Genomic DNA, 17,043 nt, shown 5'->3' on the forward strand with positions numbered 1-17,043 from the left:
TTTCCTCCCACGCTTGAGCGGCCTGCGCTCCCCCTACAGGGCGCACGCAGCGCACTCTGATCAGCGCGTCTATCCCGACCCCTTACCACATGATCAGCTGTCAGCCAATGACCGCTGATCATGTGATGTAAACAGAGCCGGTAATCTGCATTTTTTTCTCATCATGCTAGAGAAAAAAAAAAAATGATGATCACCGTTGGCTGTCAGAGGAACATCAGTCCCGATAATGGAGAGCAGCCCACCAGCTCCTCTGTGGCCACCTACCAATGCACAACAGTGCCATATACCAGCGCCACCAACCAGTGCCCACAGTGCCAGCCTATCAGGGCCCATCAGTGCCACTTTATCTGTCCCCATCAGTGCAGCCTATTAGTACCCATCACTGCCGCCTCATCAGCGCATATCAACGGAGGAGAAAAATTACCAGTTTGCAAAATATTATAACAAACTATGAAACATGATTTATTTAATTTTTTTTTCATTTTCCTTTTTTTTTGTTTGTTTAGCAAAAAATAAAAACCCCAGTGGTGATTAAATACCACCAAAAGAAAGCCCTATTTGTGTGAAAAAAAAAAAAAAAAAAAGATAAAAATTTAATTTGGGTACAGCCTTGCATGACCGCGCAATTATCATTCAAAGTGTGACAGCGATGAAAGCTGAAAATTGGTCTGGGCAGGAGGGGGGTTTAAGTGCCCAGTAAGCGAATGGTTAAAAATTAACATTAAGAAAACAGCGGCAATCATCTATCCTTACTTCACTCACCATAAAAACAAACATTTCCAGCAATATAAAGTCACAGCACAATTTTTTTTTACCATATTTAAGTGATCCCTTGAGAGAATTTATAAAACATAAAAAAAAAAAAAAAAAAAAATTATAAAAAAAATAATCATAGCTCGTTAAACTAATCAGAGTTGCGGCTGCTGTCACAAAGTCTGTGGTCTATTCATTACTGTTTTGTGAAATAAAGTCACTTGGAGATGAATAACCACTTTGGTTGGTAGTGCATCTGCACCTCCGTCCAAGTCTTCCAGGTACATCATAGTCATGGGACCAGCGCTTGTTTCACAGATTCGGGAACTCGAGACAAGTAAAAGTCATAATTGCGCAGAGCTGCAAGAACTCCGGCAGAGTTCATATGCTTCACATCCTTGTGATACTGAAATGGGTTCCCGTGGATATCAGTGAGTTTGCCTGTAAAAGAGATTAAAAAACAAAAAAACAGTAGTTGGTTAATAAACCGATTGCTTAAACTCAGTTTTAATTAAACAGGCCGAGCAAAAAAAAAATATTAAATATATGTGGAGTCTGGTGGGCTGAGTCAGCCCATGGCTGGCTATATGATTTGGATACTCCAACAGTGAAAGCTCCCTCTCATAATTCTCCACTCCTGTCCACCTGTGAGTTTTAGGTGATCTCATCTACCTTTATGTGTTCCATAGCGTCCCATTACGTGCTACATAATATAAAACAAAAATTCAGCAGGAAAAGTTGGGAACCCCTCATAATGGGTGCAGCAGGTGTGTAGACCCAGGAACTCAGCACAGAGATCTTACCAAAAAAATTTTGTTCGATCAGTACTGCAGCCAACCAGCTACAGCACTGATCAGTGTATTCTTACAGCGGAGGAGTCCCCCACTGCCAGAATACAATAGCGCAGCAGGGAGTATTCTCCCATACACCCGATTAATGTAAGGCCAGTTTAAAGTTAACTCCTTGCGACCGGGAGCGTTCTGATCATGTGACCGCTCTGGACAGCCAATCACGGTGGTCACATGATCATAAACCCCACCCTGCCTTCCAGCATCAGAAACACCTTAAAGGGTCTGAGGCAGGGTTTATGATCATGTAACCACCGTGATTGGCTGTCAGAGTGGTCACGTTTGGAAAGCTCCCCGTTGCAAGTAGTGATCTGGAGCTTTCTGTTAGGAGCCGGAAGCAAGCATGCCCTCGACAAAGGTTTGTTTACATTTAGGTAAGCAAATATGCAGCTTCCGGCATCAAGGCCCAACCACCAGGAGGCTGCATATCTGCATACTCTCAATGCCAAGAGGTTAAGATGGCCATACACCAGTAGAATTTTCATTAGAACATTTCCTTGAAGAGAATATTTGTTCAATTGTCTAATGGTTAGTGGTATCAAATCGATGTATGTTTTCAACTGCAGCGATGAGAAAAATTTGAAGGAAGGAGGAAGTACATTTTTTTTTCTTTTAAATTAACAAAATTCTAACTGTGAATATGGTTTTCTTTCAGGAAAAAAAAAAAAAAAAAAAAGTACATATTTAAATGAAACCAGTTTATATACGTCTTAAGCTGGCTACAGAAACATCAATATTTTGGCCAGTTCAGCAGGAACCGACTGAATTTCCATCCATCTATGGGCAGGCTGGTTGATCATTGTATTCCGACAGCGAGGCAACCCCTTGCGGTCAGAATACAATAGTGCAGTGGGAAGAAATCCCTCCCACTGGGCTATTGTATTCAAGCAAATGTCTTTCTTTCAACCCATTGTTGAAGGAAGGAAAACTGCATAAACTATGGCCAGCCTTAGATTCCATTCAGATAGCAGGTCTAGACAAACTAAATGACCCCCCCCCCCCCCCTTAGTAAATAAGAACATAAAATGTACAGAGAAAAACAAAAACAAAAAACACAAACACACACTTGTAGGGAAAAACACTTCATAAATATACTTAGCTCACCCTTGGGCTACCATCTGCAGAGCATAAGTTAGGGTGAAATCCCAAAGTCTCATTAGAAGCACTGCACTACTCTGTGCTATGCTGATGCCCAATCTCATGATATTTCAGGTACAGTACTTAGCATTCCTCAGGACCTCATCCATAGGATGGCAATGTCCAAAGTTCCAACTTGGTAATAAGCCCATATACGTCTGGGAGAACAACTCTTCCCGATGCTTCGGAAGATGAAGGAGTGGAAGTCTCCGGTGGAACCATACAAATTGCCTGAACAGAGCTCACCCCCTTAAAAAATATCAGGGGAAGGCGGATTGGCAACGCCTGCAACAGATATAACACCTTAGGCAGCATGATCATTTTAAGAGCATTACAGAGCCCAAACCAGGGCAAGGTGAGTGAATACCAGTGAAGTAAATTAGTTTTAAGATGGAGGAGCAGAGGAGCAAAGTTGGCCGAATAGAGAGCAGAGGGGTCAGGCGTAATGTTGACTCCCATATAATGGATGGAGGCAGCTGTCCCACCACAGAGAGAGAAGATCACAAGGATGAGGCCATTACATCGTCTATCGTGATGTTCAGAACAGATAATTTGGACAAGTTAATTTGGAAGGAGAGAGAGCCATAATCCTGTAAAGACTGGAGTCATTTCAGAAGAGAAGTAAGTGGCTCTGTAAGGAAGAAAATCAGATCGTCTGCAAAAGCGGCCACTTTATGTGACCCCTGACGCCTTTCGATATCCAACAATGCCAGGGTCTGCCCTTATCGTGCACAAAAAGGGCTCTAAGGAGAGTATGAAGATCAGGGGAGATAAGGGACAACCTTGCCTTGTGCCATTGTGGATGCTAAAAAAGTCAGATCTTGTCTCATTGACTTTGACTGCGGCTGAGGAGTTGGAATAAAGGGATAGAATCCAGCTCAGCATGGAAGATCTGAGACTGGTGTGTTCTAGAGTGGCCCGCATGAATGTGCAATTCACCCGGTCGAGGGCTTTCTCTGCGTCCGTGGATAGCAAGAGAAGGGGCAGTTTCGATGTCCTGGCTGTATTGATTAGGTTCACCATCCAAATTGTTTTATCCCAAGGCTCTCGGAGGGGTACAAACCCTGCCTGATCTTTGTGATTAAGACCTGGGATATGAGGGAGCAACCCATTAGGAAGAAATTTGGTAAATAATTTAAAGTCCGTACTCAAGAGAGCAATCGGGCTATAGTTCCCACATCACAAGAGGTCCTTCTCATCCTTTCGAATAAGGGAGATATATGCCCTAAGGGTGTCCTTTGGAAAGGACTGCCCCTCCGTGATGGAGTTTAAAGCCGAGACCAAGGGGGTGGATAAAGTCTTTGTAGTAAGCCGGAGTAAAGCCATCTGGGCCGGGGGCCCTTTTCAGCTTGGAGGAACCCATCACAGTTGAGGAGCTAGGAGTCGTGTTGGCCCATTCTAACTCGTCCCGAACCCCAGCTGGAAGCGACAGCATACCAAAGGAGGCAAGATATGAGCGAGTTTGCATCTGAATTTTAGCCCAAGGAAGTGGGGGGGGGGGGGGGGCAAGGTTGTAAAGACCCTCATAGAAGGAAGGATCTAAACGCCATTGCAGAAGAGGTAGTTAGCTTTTGGCCAGAAGAGTCAACAATGTGAGAAATGTAGGTTTTAGTACGGGGACCTGGTTTATTTGATTATTCATACATAGTACGATGTGCCCATGCCAGTTTTTACTTCGTTTTGTGAAACAGAAGAGAAGAGAGCAGGGCTCCTGATGGACTCCAAGTAGCTCCTGGTACATGGAATGTGCAAGGCTATCTTTATGACAGCAGTCTAAGCTACACAGTTTGGACGAGCCCCTATAGTGTTCAATGTACCCCGTATAACCAGCTTATGTGCCTCCCAGACAACCAGCGGATTGTCAATCAAGGCTCCATTCAAAGAGAAGTAGGCAGCCAACAACTCAGCGCAAATCTCCTCCGTTTAAAGCAGGGCCTCATTCAGTCTCCAGGATGGAGGGATCTGTGTCACTGGGCCCAAGAGAAGCATCACGTGAACCAGCACATGGTCTGAGAGGGAAATTACATCTATACTAGTAGACACCAGTCAGGATAGATCTTTATGCATGATCAGAATATAGTCAAGACGCGAGTAAGTGTGGCGAACCTGCGAAAAAAAAAAAAAAGAAGAAGGAGCAGTCACGTTGTTGAGGATGCATTAGCCGCCAGGGATCTATCAGGTGAAGATCTGCTGGTAGTTCAGCAAGTCTTCCTGTCAGAATGTATGGGCTTCCTCGGTAGAGGTAGCCAATACATTTACAAATCTGCTGATCGTGGATGCAATGTTTTAAAGGCTCCCAAAATGATAAATAAATGCACATTTTGTTTACCTGCAAAAAATTTGCATTTATTTTTTATTTTTGTTAAAAAGGTGAACTTATCCTTTAACAAACAATTAACATGGCATCCTTTCTGAACACTTGTTAATGTGCACCTACCCAAGCTTGATTTTACTGTCACTAACAACCGAACATCATTGTTAATTGCTATTTATAGGGGTGCTGTATAAGCTAATGGTGATTAAGATTTCTGGGGGCTCACAGTAATAATATGGTATAGAGGGTTGGTCTGCAATATAAGCCACTGGTCTCTAATGCAGAATGCCAACGTTATGATACTAATATGTATAGAAACCTATCATAGCATTGCTGTAGATTTCAGCTTACTATGATTACACTGAATATAAAGAGGATTACCTACTGTGTACCAGGGGATATGTACTTTGCATATTATCATTTACACTTGTCAGTACCTTTCTATGTTGGTCATTAAGATACATTTTCTAGCAATTTCAACCAATTTTCAAGCAGCTTTTAATTAAAAAAGAATGCCATAAAAATGTGGGAACTTACCCTCAACAGTCTACAATACAAGGATGGTAAATAGCCTTGTTCTTGTGACTATAACCTACTTAACAAAAAACTACTAGTGTGTAGTTTTCATTCCAGGAAACTTGTTAGCAGAAGAGAGGAAGATCAGTACTGCATTCAGGGTTACTCACCTCCAACTGCATGCAGGATAGCCTCAGGAGCACATGTGTCCCATTTCTTACATCCAGGACTGGCAAATACATAGGCCGAAGCCTGCCCTTCAATTAACTGAATGATCTGAAAAGGAATAAAATGTAATAGGTTAGTCCAATGCAGTCATGGTGGGAATTATTTATAAAAACTGGGACAAAGCAAAGCCACATTTCTGTTAACCTATAAGACTTCTGTTCCTGTCCCATCCTTTGCATAGAACCATAAATCAGAGATTACATTTCCTGAGGCACACGTGTATAATGACACCCTTTCCTACAAGCTTCATATTATCGCCTAGAAACCAATCAGATTTCAGAATATGGTAGTAGTATCAGCTGAGAGATGATTTCGGATTGGTTGCTATGTTTACACATGGTTTTTATCTTTGCACTGCTTTTTGAACAAAGTCTAATTGTTATAAAAACTGTTCTAGGCTAGGTTATGTGCGTCTCCAGGAAAAAGTACCCAACATGTTGTGATCAGCAGGGGGCAAGCCCACCGAATGCCACCCATTCAAGCAAATGCGGAAGCGCCATAAAAGGCAAGCATTGCACACATTTGCGGAGTATTTGTTCAGAAAAAAATGGGGTTAAAAGTGTAGGTGTCACATCACCTCCTCATTGCCTGTCAATCGCCAAATTTGGATAACTTTTCAGAGAAGCAGCAGGTTTAGATGTACTTATAAAGCTAATTAGCTAGGATAATTACCTTATTCCCTGCACCACCCACACGTACAACCTTATCAGGGTTTATGGCGTCAATACAGTCGTTCACCAGTTTGCTGCTGTGAGACCGGGTAGTAGTAACAATGTGTTGTCCTTCTGGGACCTCTTTCAGCTGAAACCCAAAAGCCCCAAGACCCAGGACACCCCAAATAGTCCTTCCCAGCACGGTGTTGTCACCAGCCTGTAATACAGTAAAAAATAGTCAGATAAAAAAAAAAAAAAAAAAAGTAATTTTAGTATAGCAATGTAAAAGTTACTAATGTCAAATCTATAGGAAACACAAGAAACAAACATATGAAAAGTGTAACACATGGCATGGTTTTCACATATGTCTTATCAGCCTGAGAAACAAATGTTTTTCTATGTACAAGAATTGCCTGAGCGAGCACCATGCACACAACTGATAACTGATCACTCATCATCAGATGTCAAACTCAAAAGCTTTATGGTGGTTTAAGTGGAACTCCAGCCAAACCATGTTCTAGCCTTAGAAAGGGTGGGGAAAGGATTGGAACTTTGATTGTTTATTTTTTCTTGCCATATGTACCCTGTTAATTCAAGCTGAACTCGGGAAAAATAAAGTAATTGGGGCTCCCCCCACACTGCAGGGGTTAAACACTTGTTTTTTGCCTATGGCACCAGTTCCAAACACTTTTTTTCATTCATTCATCTTCCGCAGGCTCCTCCTTCCACGTGATCGGTCCCCTTCTTTTTAGAGCTCTGGCCAGCAGTGACAGGTGTAACAATATATACAATGGAGGATCAACAATCCTGCATTGCAAGTGAGGATGCTGCGGGTTCATCCACAACATGGAATGGAAACAAAAACAAAACAAACAAAAAAAGGGGATAAAGTGAGTAAAAGTGCTTTTTCCTGGTACCCTAAGCAAAAAACAAGCCTTAAAATATGTTTGTTACCCCAGCATTTCATATTCTGGATTTGTGCCTGCTGTACCATGCACTTGTATGAAAAAATATCATGTTCTCTTTGTAATGCTTCCTTTGTGTGAAATCCTTGGCCTCCCTGCCAGTCCCAGTCCATCTGCTTTCCTATTAAAAACTGACCACACAGGAGAACACACTGGGATCAGTTCTCTAGCTTTGCTGGGAACTCAGCCTTCACTCTCCTCCAATGATCAGACTTGTCCTGACACACCCTTCTCTGCTCAGACATTCACTGGAAAGTTTAGTGTGCTGCTGCTCCTCCTCCCCCAGCTCTTATGCAGCTGAGAACAGAAGGAACAGAGGGAATGCGATTACTTCTTAAAGTATTTATAATGTGTTTTTATATCTATACACAAAATGTTTTTCCTTACCCGGACAGCTGTGTCTCTCATGCAACATCGCAGGATCTAGATAAACCTCAGGTAAGTTTTAAAGAGGGGGCAGGGGGGCGGAGGTTGCTGCACACAGAAGGCTTTTTATCTTAATGCACAGAATGCATTAAGATAAAAAAATAAAAAAAACTTCTGCCTTTCCAACCACTTTAAGTTTTGACTTTTATAGTACACCAAAAACTGAACACAAGATAGCAGATATAGGCCTTCCCACTGAGACCATAAGCTTCCTGCCAAACCTACTTCTTGGTTTTCTTTTTTTTTCCCCCATAAGGGATACTTTATATTCCAATAACTTTTATTGAAGAAACAAAATACTGTATTGTACATCAATAGAATATTGCAAACAAATGCTCAAGTCACTGACGGAAATATACTTCCTTCAAAAGGCCAACAGAGATGCATCTTGTCATCAGGCAGGAAAATCTCAGCATTAAATACTCTCAGACAAGAGTTCCAGCAAAATTAACAGTGAAAATAAAGAGATGATGATCATTAGTAAAAGAACTGAAGATCTCAAGCTTGTTCCACTAGGGACCAGTTGCGAATCAGTCTAAATTAACGACATATGATAGGCAATGTGTGAAATGGCCACTTCACAGTGGGAAAGTAACAGAGGATGGGGAAGGGGGAAAAGGGGAAGGGGGAAAAGGGAAAAGGGAAAAGGGGAAGGGGGAAAAGGGGAAGGGGGAAAAGGGGAAGGGGGAAAAGGGGAAGGGGGAAAAGGGGAAGGGGGAAAAGCAAACCACTGTTTGCATGTCCCAGAGTATCATCAATAGAAAAGATAAATCAAAGATAAATCAGAAAAATCAAACATAAAATAATAAAAAGGAGAAAGGAAATAAGAGCGCCTTTATAATAAGCACACTTTAAGGCCCCTTTCACACTGGGGTGGTGTGGGTGCCGGCAGTAAAACAGTGCTATTTTTAGCGCCGATTTACCATTGTTTTAGCGGTGGTATTCGGCAACTAGCAGCCGAGAAAGGGTTAAAACCGTCAAACCGTACACTGTACACACCGCTCCTTCACCGCTCCAAAGATGCTGCTAGCAGGACTTTTATTACCGTCCTGCCAGCGCACCGCTCCAGTGTAAGGAGCAGCTCTTTAAGGGCGCTTTGCAGATGCTATTTTTAGTGCCCCAGTGTGAAAGGGGTCTAATGCATTTCACAATGTACACAGCAGCAAGTTAACATGTATTGACTTAATGGTACTTGAGGCATTTTGGGAAGAGGTCCTGCATTTTGCACATCTCACTGTGTATTGCCATAGAAATGAGTTGAATGGAATTCTTAAAATTAAAACTCCAGCCTTACTTCAGTCTTGTCCACTTGTACAGGTTTCTCTCCTGTACTGAAATTGCTCTGGATTTGACTGCACACCGTTAGCTTCTAACAGTGTGTATTAGAAGCTGAAGCAAGTCAGATAGAACCCACCTGGCACCTCATTTATTGTGTTGTGGCAAAATGCAGTAAAGTGTGTGTTTTACCATTCATTATAACATAAGATAACATAACATAATGTACAAAACCAACTGTAGTGTCATTTATTTTTCTTTTGAATGGAACCCCAAAACGCTTTACCAGCATGCCTATGGGTTTACAAGCACCACAATGTTTAGATGTGAACCACAAAAGAATAAAATCAAATAAAATGGTGGTCAAAATGAATGGGCTGTCTTGCAACAATACATTAAAACACACATGCGTGTGACTCAACCTTTAAAATTTAAATATGGCACCTCTCTACTAGCCGCCTATAATGAAAAATGTTTATAGGGGTACAAATTTTCTGAAAGTTAAAAACGCCATTTACTTAAAAAAGGTCTCATGTAAAATGTTAAAAATGAAGTAACACTTACCTGGTAATTATAGTAGGGCTGATTTATCACTCCAGCAATTGCTTTTCCTTCATATGCTATCCCAATTAGAACAGTGACATGGTCCAGAAGACCTAGAGACAAAAAATAATAAATACAAAATTGGTATATATAGTCTGAATATTAAAAACAGCAGCACACTTCCTGCTAGAAGGTTCATTGCAGTCACCCTTACACTTTGAATGCAATTTATTTTTGCCAAGGCTGTAGCAACAAACAGAAAATGGACAAACCTTCAGTGTATTCTTTAGTGCCATCCAAGGGATCCACCCACACCACCAACTGAAAAACAGGAAATAATAGATCTAGTCATATTTTCCTAAAGGAATCTCATCTCAAACTAATGTCAGGAGTGCGTGACTCCTGGATTGCTAGTCCTAAGTGCTGGCTCACACTGGTGACATTCTCATGCAATTTCATTTGCACAGAATCGAATGACAAGGGAAAACACATTATTTTCAATGGTTTACATCAAGGCAACTGAGGTGCCATTTTGTAAAAGGTTCCTTTGCCACTTTAGTGTGATTTCTGAGCAATCTGGCCCCAAAGAATATGCTAAACCACATCCAAAGTCTCAGCAAAGTCGCACTACATAATCACACTGACAATTGCCTCAAAATTGCATCACAGTAGTGTGAACTGAGCATCAAAGTACATTCTTCCAAGCGCCCTGTTTTACTCAAGATTCTGTTCAGTGATGTTTCCACCGCCACCCCTGGGGTAAAGTAACCCTGCTGGTAATTCAGAGGATATTAGGTGAGCTATAGGTGTTGCCATCAGCTCAGTACTATTCTGCAATGTGGCCCCACCAGTGCAGTCTGCCTTAAGCCCCATACACACCATCGGACTTTGTGCAAACTTTCCCGTGGACTTTTGTACAAAGGGCGTTGGCCCTAAGTTTTGTATTGCATACACACAATCAAACTTTTTAGGCAACAAACGTAGTGACGTTTCAACGTACTGTAGACACTTCAAAAGAGGAGGTTCAATTACTCCAGTGCCACCTTTGGTCAACTTCTGTATTGTTGTCTGATCTTTTGCATTGGTTCTGAGCATGTGTGTTTGTACTTTGCACAAAAGTTCTATGGTGTGTACGGGCCTTAACAGTTGAAGTCGATATACAAATAGCAACTTTCACAATTTGCATATTTAAAATGCATATTCTACAAGCAACTGCTGCTGACTAACTAGGCAAGTATAATTCAAGAAAAAAAAAAAAAAATAATACATCTATTTTAAATGCAACATTTTCAATTTGAATGTTTCATGCTTTTAAAAGCACTTTACTATAAGTGGCTAAAAAAAAAAAAAAAAAAAAAAAAAAAAAAACCCCAACAACTATTAAAATGTTCCCCAGGTCAAGAAATGCTACTGCGGTACATTTAATTAATGGTAAACTACAATAGTTTGGGGTAATTTCTTTTGGCCATTATATTTATTTTGTTTTTACTACAGTACAAGTACACAAAAACATTTAATGCACAACAAACAACTCAGCAGCTATCCCCATTCAGAAGGGCTGGCTCTCACTAAAATTTTAGCCCGAGCTGCTCGAAAAGGGAGAAGTCCTTAACCTTTATGTGCAAATTTCAGCTTGAGCGATTGAGTTCTGTGAAAAAAAAGTTAATTTTGACAGAAGGAAAAACTGTTTGAGAAACATGTTAACAGGAGCCTAAAGCGCCATCTGCTGGCTCGAAGGACAAACACAAAATATTAAATATGAAATATTTTTAAAATCACTATGCATTATATTCAAACACCATCATTTCCATCATTAAAGTGGATGTAAACCCAATGTCATCCTTTCTAAACTACTGCCACAGGGGTTATCTGTAAGGATATACATGCCTCCTGCATGTATCTTTACCTGTAAAATGTCTCTCCTCTGTCTGTTTTGATCCCCGAAAAAAAACTGCAGATTCTGTGGGTGGGTCTGTTGCCTGGAGCTCAGTAGGTGGAGTCGTGATGTCAGTAGACTCCCCGCCCACCTCTACACTCCCCTTTTCAATATGCACATTGTCCTGTGTATTTCTTACACTGAACTTCTGCTATGATCTCTAACATCCAGTGAAAAGACAGGAAAGTAACCACATGACTTCAGAATGCCCAATTATGCTGAGGTGGGGAACATCCAATCCTTGCAGAGCAGCAGAAGAAAGGAGTGGGAGGGAATTAAAAAATAATGCATGTCTCTTAGGCTAGTGCACGAGATATGTAAATCACCTGTCACTCACAGCAAGGGGAGGATTTGACAAAGATTTTCTCTGTTTGTCAAGATTTATCTCACTGAACAATAAAATAGGATTGCTCAGAGCTGGATTAACTCTTTGTGGCAAGACTGGGCTCAAATGATAGGAAATCTTATACTCTACATTATGACATAACACCCACTTGAAGCTGTACCAGCAGCAGCTGGACCATAAGGGGTACAGCCTCCCTAATTTTCACGCGGGGTGCTAGACTCATGGGTTTCTATTAACTTTTTTTTTTTTGGAAGCACATGATTAGAGCTTGAGGCTCTAATTGGCTTCAAAAAGGTTGGGTTTGGGGTGTAGTGAACCCACCCACTTGTGACATTAGCGAATCAATATTTGCTATTGTTTTTTAGCTCTTCCTCCCGCCCAATCAGTACAGGAGGAAAATCTTAACACTGGATTAGCTCGGAGGAGAAGCTCAGGATCCCGCGGCCATGGATGTGGTGCAGGCCTGGACTGGCCATAGGGCACAACAGTCCAATCTGTGTCTACACTTCAACCCCGCTGCAATTGGTGGCTGAGGAGGATGGAAAAATGGTGCATGCCGGGAAAAGTAGTCTGGTGAGCCGCTCACAGGCACAGCAGTACACAGGTTTTCTCACTGCACTCGCTTCCCACCCAGACCATTGTCGCTGGACAGCGGAGAGCAGGAGGGATTGAGTGAGCCGGATGACTGCAACAACCAGACTTAGTCCGGGTGTACCAGGTAGGCAGTGCAGCGCTCACTGAGAGTGGCCCCAACAGGAGAGCAGTACACACGGCACTAGAGGAGTGCTGACGGCCGCCACATGTCACCCAGTGTACCCTGTGTGACTGACCCCGTAACTTTATCATGGCACCCACAGTGTGCACCCACCTGTCTGTACCCACACCCACTGACTGTACTGTTTTTGGTGCCCTACCCCTCTGTGCATTCTTCAGTGCCCTATCCTGTTTTACTGTCAATGGTGGCTTCTCCCTCTGTGTGTATACTGACCGACTGTACTGTCATCCTAACTTAACCTCTGTGTATTGACCTTTCTCATCATGTGTCTAGGTGAGTGCAGACACGGGAGGGGGTTTGTTTGCAGCCCCCCACCCTAAAAAAATATATACATATTGAGCACCAGCCATCACTGAGCTGTACCCACAATGTTATCCAACGTAGTTGAGGAATACACTGTAGATGCTCTTGTACAAGTTAAAGTCTCATATGGCTGGGCCTCCACAAGCATAAGAACAACAATCACATGTTCAGGCTTTCATTACAAGAAGCTTAAACATTTTATCTATTAATGAAAACAATATAATCCAGAAGGAAATAAAAGCAGATGCAATGCCCTGATCACTGCCAGTAAAAAAAAAAAAAAAAAAAAAAAAAAAAAAACTATGACTGCCCAAAAAAGTATACTCAGGCCCAAGCTTGTGCTTACCTCTTCCTCTTTAATGCTGCTGTACTGAGCTGGGAAAGTGGTCTTGAGAATTTCTGCAAATTCCCCGGTTTCTATAAGTGACTCTTCAGTATCGGTAGGGGGCAAATCCTGTGATAATAGGGTGATTTAACAACAAATATTACTGAATTATATACAGATATTTGTATAGGATGAGCGATTGTGTGGTAATGACTTTTTTTCTTATGTATTGTAGGTCACATAGAAAACTAGGAGTTGATTTACTAAAACTGGAGATCGCAAAATCTGGTGCAGCTGCGCATGGTAGCCAATCAGCTTCTTACTTCAGCTTGTTCAATTAGGTCCGGTTCACACTGAGGCAGCACGACTTACAGCGCGACTGCCTCAGGCGACCCAGACGCGACCGCTGCGGCGACTTGCAAAACGACTTCTGTATAGAAGTCAATGCAAGTTGCCTCAAGTCACCCCCAAAGTCGTACAGGAACCTTTTTCTAAGTTGGAGCGACTTGTGTCGCTCCGATTAGAACGGTTCGATTGTACAGAACAGGACGCTACTTGTCAGGCGGTTAAGTCGCCTGACAAGTCGTCCTAGTGTGAACCGACCCTTAAGCTTTGACAAAAGAACCTGGAAGCTGATTGGTTTCTATGCACAGCTGAACCTAATTTTGCACGATCCAAAATTTTCTCAACATGTGCTTGCACTTGGCTAGTAATCTGAAGCCTGTACAGCAACTCAGACGGGGCTGCTCTTTTTCTGACAAGACCTCATATGAGGGCCTCCCATTCTTGCCATGCTGCGCGCCCCCTGGTGGCAGTGTTCTGTGGTAAGTGGTGTCACAAACAAATGCCAGTTATCAGCATTTCCTTACCACAGCGCTGTCTCTGTCTGAGGAAAGGAAAACTGATAACTGGCTTTCCTGCGACAGGCACATTTACAATGATAATCAGGGCACTGATCATCAGTGCCCTGATTATCAGTGCAGCCCCATCAGTGCAGCTTATCAGTGCTCATCAGTGCAGCCTCATCAGCGACAATCAGTGAAGAAGAAAAATTACTCATGTGCACAATTTTACAGAAACAAAAAAAAAACATTTTTTTCAAAATATTAGTCTTTTTTTTGTTTAGCAAAAAATAAAAAAACCCAGTGAAGGTTAAATACCACCAAAAGAAATCTCAAAAAATAAATAAAATAATGGTAAACATGTCATATTGGTACAGTGTTGCATGACCGCTAAAAGTTGAAAGTTGGCCTGGGCAGGAAGGGGTAAAAGTGTGTGATATTGAGATGGTTAAGATCTGCAGTACTGGTTGACATGCCATGTAAATTTTTCCATAAGTATAATAATGAGTACCTCTTCGCCGATGATGGTTAGCTGTGGGAATTTTCTTGCAAGAGAGGAACATATACTTTGTTGAACCAGACGGTCAGCCGCAGTCTGCAAGTCATTTGCTCCAGTCTAGAGACAAAAATGTCAGATAAGACAAATATTCAATTATCATCATTTTATTTAAAAGGAGGAACAAATTTTACTATGCTGGAAGAGGACTGGGACAAGGAAGACAAACGTAATGCTTTAGACTTCCCTTATCCACCCCACTTAACGTGGCTAAATTGTCTTTAGATCAAGCACTTTCCTAAAGGAAGGAACTTCCCATGAAAGAAATATGAAGGCCTCCATTGCTGACTGTGACGGGAGTCACTTGGGGCGGGGGGCCCAATGGAACCCAGAATCCCTTGGAGAGGTTGGAAAACCTTTGTTTCAGCTCCCCATGTACCTCCTATGTCTATGTAGAAGTGTGTTCTTTAGGGGCACAGGGTGACTGAGAAAAATGATGAACAGCTGTTTAATGGACAATGAGAAGGTGGTTACTTAAAATTTACCAGTAATAGTAATATTTATCCACAATCTCCCATGGATATTATATTCGACTCAGGCTCTCAGCAGCTCACTTAGATGGGTGAAAGACCAGGCATGTGGCCAGATCCAGACTTCATTATTGCGATCTTGCCTGAGACTGCAGTGGCTCTGTGACATCAGCCGACTTCGGCCTGCTGTCTGCTAAAAACGGGTCACAGGAGTGCAGAGTGCACTGCTTCTGCTTTATTCTTGTCTCAAAATACCAACCTAAATCATCATGCTCGTTTCTCCCAAGATCTCCTCCCATGCCTGCCTCAAGTATTTTTCCCGAGCCTCTCCTATGGACCTCTCTACCCCAATCTGTCCAACTATCTCCTGCTCTGTTTGCTTTTAAATGATCCCTAAAAACCCTCTTCAGAGAGAAGCCTATTCTGCCCCTCCCTAACAAATGTACTTTTATTTTCTCCATCAGTTCATCCCCCACAGCTACTACCCTGTGTATCACTTGACCCTCCCTCCTAGATTGTAAGCTCTAATGAGCAAGGACCTCTGAATCGTTCTGTATTGAATTGTTTTGTGACTTTACTGTCTGCCCTCATGTTGTAAAGCACTGTGCAAACTGTTGGCGCTGTATAAATCCTGTATAAAAAATTATTATTTTTATTGTGGCCACCTAAAAATGCCATGTTTTTAGACAGTCAACCCTATTTATTTTTTTACTGATCTAAATGCAGCCCATTGTTTTAACAGACCTGTACACACAGGTGTGTAAACTTGTGCTGCGTATAGATCAGTGAGAAAAAAAAAAAAAAAAAAAACACACAACATTTTTAAATACTAAAAAAAAAAAAAAAAAAAAAATTATATAAAAAAAATTATACGATGAAAGAAAAATAAAGATAAACTGTAGAAAGTAGCGCTAGAATTAGGAGAGGATGAGTAAAGGTTAAATAAAATATCTTTACTAATTGAAAAATAAAACAAGTAGCAAATAACACAGAGGTTTATTTGCTAAAGCTGGAGAGTGCAAAATCAGGCTCCCTTCTGCATAGAAACCAATCAACTTCCAGGTTTTATTGCCAAACCCTAACTGAGGTTGGAAGCTAATTGGCTACCATGCACACCAAAGAGGGTGATACATCAACCCCCTGTTGACAAAAACAAGGATATATCTACAGCATAGTGAACAATGATGTTATATATAAAAAAGCCAATATGTTGTTTTGCAGTTTATATCTATATCTGCTTCTTCAGGGCTTGCGTGTTCTGAAACATGTTGGCTTTTTTTCTATAACATCATTGTTTGATATGCTGTAGAACATCAAAAAAAGGGTTTAAGTACCATAGTGTGTCCAACCACTTTAGGTTGGTACACAATAAAGACCCCTCCCCAGCACTGGAGAGGTATAGGCATGGCAAAGAAGGTGTCCCAAATGCAGACACAATGGATTTAGACTCCAAATCTTTACAGCCTAGGGGGTTGAATATTAATATTGACCTAATGTGTTTTTTGACTGACTATTGAGGACTGTTCTACTATGGGCCATCCATCACATTTTTGGTGGGTGGAGTGTAGAATTTTTCTTTTAAAATCTTTTTATATGGGGTGACTCTTTCTGGATTTTCTTCTCCTTATTCATTCTTTTTTGCTAGTTCATCTAGCTTGTACACATAAATTTAATTTTATAAATTATATATTTTTTTATAGAATTTATTTTTTCCAATTTATATCAGTTTTGGCCATGTATACATGTTTTTTCAGGCCTTTTTAGATATTGGCCACTAGATGGCGTTGCTCTGTATTATATATATTTTCCATTATAGGCTTAGTTGCACGCAT

At 41.5% G+C, this 17,043-nt stretch overlaps 1 protein-coding gene across 1 annotated transcript in view; it reads right to left on the reverse strand.

Annotated features, from left to right (window-relative positions):
• Positions 1 to 734: 734 nt before the first annotated feature.
• BPNT1 (3'(2'), 5'-bisphosphate nucleotidase 1) overlaps positions 735 to 17,043 on the reverse strand; it is a 42,635-nt gene continuing 26,326 nt past the window's right edge. The window contains exons 3-9 of the mRNA XM_077485786.1: positions 14,697 to 14,801; positions 13,365 to 13,472; positions 9,931 to 9,979; positions 9,680 to 9,771; positions 6,469 to 6,666; positions 5,739 to 5,844; positions 735 to 1,194 (exon numbers count right to left, since the gene is read on the reverse strand). Of these exons, the coding sequence (XP_077341912.1) occupies positions 1,046 to 1,194; positions 5,739 to 5,844; positions 6,469 to 6,666; positions 9,680 to 9,771; positions 9,931 to 9,979; positions 13,365 to 13,472; positions 14,697 to 14,801 (807 nt within the window). The 3' untranslated portion in view covers positions 735 to 1,045. The remainder of the gene's footprint in view (positions 1,195 to 5,738; positions 5,845 to 6,468; positions 6,667 to 9,679; positions 9,772 to 9,930; positions 9,980 to 13,364; positions 13,473 to 14,696; positions 14,802 to 17,043) is intronic.

This window comes from Lithobates pipiens, unplaced genomic scaffold, assembly GCF_037356315.1.
Source record: "Lithobates pipiens isolate NorthernLeopardFrog02 unplaced genomic scaffold, aLitPip1_a1.2 Scaffold_18, whole genome shotgun sequence".
NCBI classification, from domain to species: Eukaryota; Metazoa; Chordata; class Amphibia; order Anura; family Ranidae; genus Lithobates; species Lithobates pipiens.